Source organism: Cucurbita pepo, chromosome LG15, assembly GCF_002806865.2.
Source record: "Cucurbita pepo subsp. pepo cultivar mu-cu-16 chromosome LG15, ASM280686v2, whole genome shotgun sequence".
NCBI classification, from domain to species: domain Eukaryota; kingdom Viridiplantae; phylum Streptophyta; class Magnoliopsida; order Cucurbitales; family Cucurbitaceae; genus Cucurbita; species Cucurbita pepo.
This window is the reverse complement of record NC_036652.1, coordinates 906,374-911,156: the sequence shown is the minus strand read 5'-3', so window position 1 is coordinate 911,156 and position 4,783 is coordinate 906,374. Positions and strand designations below refer to the sequence as shown.

The 4,783-nt window shown below is 37.2% G+C and overlaps 1 protein-coding gene across 1 annotated transcript; it reads left to right on the top strand.

Moving 5' to 3' along the window:
* The first annotated feature begins 257 nt into the window (after positions 1–257).
* Positions 258–3,895, top strand: LOC111811929 (tetraspanin-20-like). The gene is made up of 6 exons (XM_023699001.1): positions 258–922; positions 1,361–1,460; positions 2,343–2,423; positions 2,495–2,599; positions 3,159–3,338; positions 3,440–3,895. Exons 1-6 carry the CDS (start codon positions 609–611, stop codon positions 3,488–3,490), a joined length of 831 nt encoding a protein of 276 aa, XP_023554769.1. The 5' UTR covers positions 258–608; the 3' UTR covers positions 3,491–3,895.
* Positions 3,896–4,783: the final 888 nt, after the last annotated feature.

Sequence of the window (4,783 nt, the reverse complement as noted above, 5' to 3'; positions counted from 1 at the left end):
AAATAAAATAAATATATATATTTTTTAAGTGGACATTTGTAACCATACATTTAAATTTATATGGGCCACATAAGTAAGTCATCTATCTCTTGGGCCCCCACTCCATTCTAAATGCTAATAATTAGAAAATAAAATCTATTTTTCTTTGTAATTCGTATATATATATATATTACTTTAATTCATAAATGAATTTTAAAAAACAATAATCTTTTGGGATTAAAAATATGTGATCGCTTTCTTAAATAGAATTATAAATAGTTTTCTTGTTCTTCGTTATTTAAAAAAAAAAATGGATTCGAAATGGGAGAGAGGGAAATTTCAGTGTTCTTGAATGATTTAGTTTAGTAATACAGCCTTGATTCCACGCGATCGATCGTTTCGATTTCGAATACAGAATCCAAAGGGATTTGGGATTTGGAGGCCATACGATTTCGATTTGTTGCCTTCAACTCTGTCTCTTTCGATCCTTTTTCTTGTTCTTCCTTTACAAAATCCCTTTCTATTTTGCTTTTTCACTGAAAATTTCCATTTCTTTCCATCAACAAAAAGAAGGGAACGCTGAGAATCTGGATTTGGGTTTGAATTCTTAGGCTGAAGATCCACCAGAAATGGCTCGCACTTGCTGTCATGTTTCTCTTGCGTTTATCATCAAATGCTTCAATTTTCTTCAGGCTTTTGTTGGGGTTTCGATTATAGTTTATTCGGCATGGATTCTCGATCGCTGGAACCACCATCTCCCTGTTTCTCCTCCGCCGTCTCCTTTACCGGCTTTGGCTCCTTCTCCGGCTTCGTTCTATTTAAGTTCTGAATCTGTCGCTGTTGCCGATCGGATCATGCCAATCAATTTAGCTGCTGATTTGATTCCCGGTTTCGATACGGAATTAGAAATTGATTTGAACGCCTTCAAGCTTCCAGCTCCTTGGTGAGATTTCTTCGAATTTGTTATCCGGAATTTCTGTGAGATTTTCGATTCGTTTGTGTTTCTTGCGACTCTTAATTAGGGCAGATTTATGAACTGGGGAACTTTTTGCAATCAATCAACTTCGTATTGCATTTTATACTGTTTGAAATTTAGTTCGATTGTTTGGAGGAATTTAAGCTTCTCTGGCAGCAATTTTACTCTTAGTTGTTGGGGATTTGTCCATGGATGGGACTCTTCCCTGAGAAGTGAACTAAACATGGATTTTGCTGAAGTCTTCTACCGATTGATTCTCTTTCTGTAAATTAATTTGGTAGTTCTTAAGTCTTTTTATGCTGAGTTATCATATGATTATTGCTGCATATTGGTAATTATGTCGTGAAGTGTTGGATTCAATAGGCTTATAAGATTGTTGAATTGTTGTTTTCTCTTTGGTGGCAGGTTCATCTACTCATTCATGGGATTGGGCATCTTGTTGTGTTGTATTGCTTTAGTTGGCTGTATTGCAGCTGAAGCAATAAGTGGCTGCTGCCTCTGTTTCGTATCCTATGATTTGTAGTTCATTACAGCTTGTTTTTCAGTTCTAGATATTGCCTTTTTCCCCTGAAAAGTTACTGTTTTGGGAATTCGAAATACTTCGATGCTGAATTTATCTTTCTTCTTGAGTTATAGGAGTGAAAATCATACCCCACGTAGTTGAATTCCCCAGGACCAATAGATACTTGATATAGGAACTGAATTTATCTTTGTTCTTGAGTTATACGAGTGAAAATCATACCCCACGTAGTCGAATTCCCAAGGACCAATAGAAACTTGATATAGTAACTGAAGTTATCTTTGTTCTTGAGTTATACGAGTGAAAATCATACCCCACGTAGTCGAATTCCCAAGGACCAATAGAAACTTGATATAGGAACTGACTTTATCTTTATTCTCGAGTTATACGAGTGAAAATCATACCCCACGTAGTCCAATTCCTGAGACCAATAGAAACTTGATATAGGAACGCATGTGTTCGTGTGGAACATACTGATCCTAACAAATGGTTTGAAGAGTTGCATTCCAATGGCTTAATTCAAGCAAAATGGACAAGGAAAGAGGATATACTTTCTTCCATTGTTCACTTCTTCACCTTATTTCAACTACTTTTGGAACTCTTGATCCTTTGTGTTTACTGTTTTCCTGAAAGGGAAGAACTTTGTTTCTTGATGAGTGAACATTTTTGTAACGGCCCAAGCCCACCGCTAGCAAATATTGTCCTGTTTGAGCTTTCCCTTTTGGACTTCTCCTCAAGGTTTTAAAACGCGTCTGCTAGGGAGAGGTTTCCACACCCTTATAAAGGGTGTTTCGTTCTCCTCCCCAATCGACGTGGGATCTCATCATTTCTATTTAGCATCTCTTTCCCTTAACCTAGCAATGCTAGTATAACATGCTTATAATGCTATTTATTCTCGTTGAAGTGGCTTTGGTGGCATTTATTGGCATCGATCGCCGGTGGGAAAAGGTATTGTTCTGCACTTGAAAGAAAATTTACTTGTTCTATCAATATGTATTTACTCGAAAACAATGGTGCAGGATCTTCCGTTGGACCCAACTGGTGAATTGGAGGAACTTAGGCGATTCATTGAAGATAACATCGATGTATGCAAGTGGATCGGTATCATTGTGATTTCAACACAGGTAGAATAGACTGAAACTAATCGTAAATCTTTCGTTTGTTTCTGAATCCATGTCGTGGTAGAATGTTAACGGGCGAAATTGTAGAAAATACCTCTGGACTTTGCCTTTTGTTTTAAAGACTTCCTATTTTTCGGTAGTTGCATGCCATTAACCTTTCATCAATGAGTAGAAATCTTATAGAATATTGGATGGAAATTACTACGTGTGGCAAGGACGTGGAACGACGTGGTGGTGATTTTGGGTCCCAATTTCTATTTGGTATCACTAGAGTATCGTTCTAGGTTCCAATTTTTGTTCACCATTCTAACGAATTTCTACTCTAATGGTTAAAAAAATAACGGTATTTCTTAAACGAATGACAAAGTTCAATCTAATATTCATTTAGATTCATTTGAGTGATACCGGATTATATTTGTCTGGTGGTTCGTGTTTCTTCTGATGGTGGCAAATGCTGCTCGTTTATGCGATTTACTCGAAGTTTATATAGTGTATTCTCTCAGGCACGTTTTGATTATACTTGTTATGACCATTCACTTGATTCTTTAATGCAATATCTCAGGCATTGTCTCTACTGCTAGCAATTATTCTGAGATCCATGGTTTCAACTCGTAGAACCGAGTATGATACAGAAGAGGAGATTGGTGCTCGAGATAGAACTCGAGAGCCATTGCTTAATCCACCAGGAAATCAAGCTTCTGGTGCTCATTTTGACCTTTGGGGCGCTCGAATGAGAGAGAAGGTATCGTGTTCTTGCACTGATCTCTTTTAGGAAAGGGAAAGAAGATAAAAAATTACACAAAATCTGTTACTAAATGTAGTTTCCATCCTATTCATTTGCAGTATGGATTGAACAACAGTGACAGATACAATTCATCGAATCAAATCTCGTAAACCGAAGAGAAAACTCAAGCAGTCGAAACAGAAAGCCTTCCTTGCGCAGATCAGAGGAACCTCGACGTTACCAGATTCTCTCTTTGCTACATCGTGTTATTTCAACCGAAGGTCGGAACTGTTCCACTATGTCGTGTGTGCTTTGATTTTGGTTGGTCTTATAGGATAGATTACAATCAGCTTTGTGAAAGAAGGGAAGGTCATGGCGTGTGTGATGAGATGAGCATATCATCAAAGTTGAGGAATTTGAATGAGTTCTATTTTAACATTCTAATCTTGTAAACTGAGTGAGGTCTGATCTAATGGATTATTTGTAGAAACCTTGTTTAAAGGGTCATTACTATCACGGCTCCCTTAGTATACACTGCTCAGAGAAATAGATATACCTGAAAGGGCATTTAGAAAGGCTGTTACAGGCTGCAGCTAATCAAGTTTATATATATATATATATATATACACATTAACAATTTAACCTAACTATTGTTATCATGGAAGAGAGTCAATACTTTAGGCAATCACGTGTCTGCTTAGTGACTCCCAAAATGGATGGAGACAGTGTCCCACAGCATTCAATTCAATTCAGTGGGTGAAGAATGATGAGTCCACTGTCAATCAATGACCAATGGATAAAGTTAACCCCTTATCATAAAGCCCTAGATTCCAAATATGAATCCGTGAGATATGTCCTTGGAACCAAATATTCTTTGTAAAATCTCTCCCACCCTAAAAAAAAAAAAAATATATATATTCTTTACCAGAGTAGAAACCTCTCTTTAATCGACCCAAAACCTAACATTTTTAAAAAATCTTGCAGGGAAGCTCGAAAGAAAAAAAAGACAATATCTACTAGCAGTGAGCTTGTTACAAAGAGAAAACCCAAAAAAAGACTATCTACTTGCAGTGTGCTTGAAAGAAAAAAAGACAATATCTACTAGCAGCGGGCTTGCTACAAAGAGAAAACCCAAAAATCTACTAGCAGCGGGCTTGCTACAAAGAGAAAACCCAAAAAAAGACTATCTACTTGCTGTGTGCTTGTTACAATATCTACTAGCAGTGTGCTTGTTGTAGAGGGAAAACCCAAAAAAGACAATATCGCAGAGGGAAAGCCCAAAAAAAGACTAGTAGAGGGAAAACCCAAAAAGGGAAAACCCGTGCTTGTGGAAAACCCAAAAAAGACAATATTGCAGAGGGAAAGCCCAAAAAAAGACTAGTAGAGGGAAAACCCAAAAAGGAAAAACCCAAAAAAGACAATATCGTGGAGGGAAAACCCAAAAAAGACAATATCTACTAGTA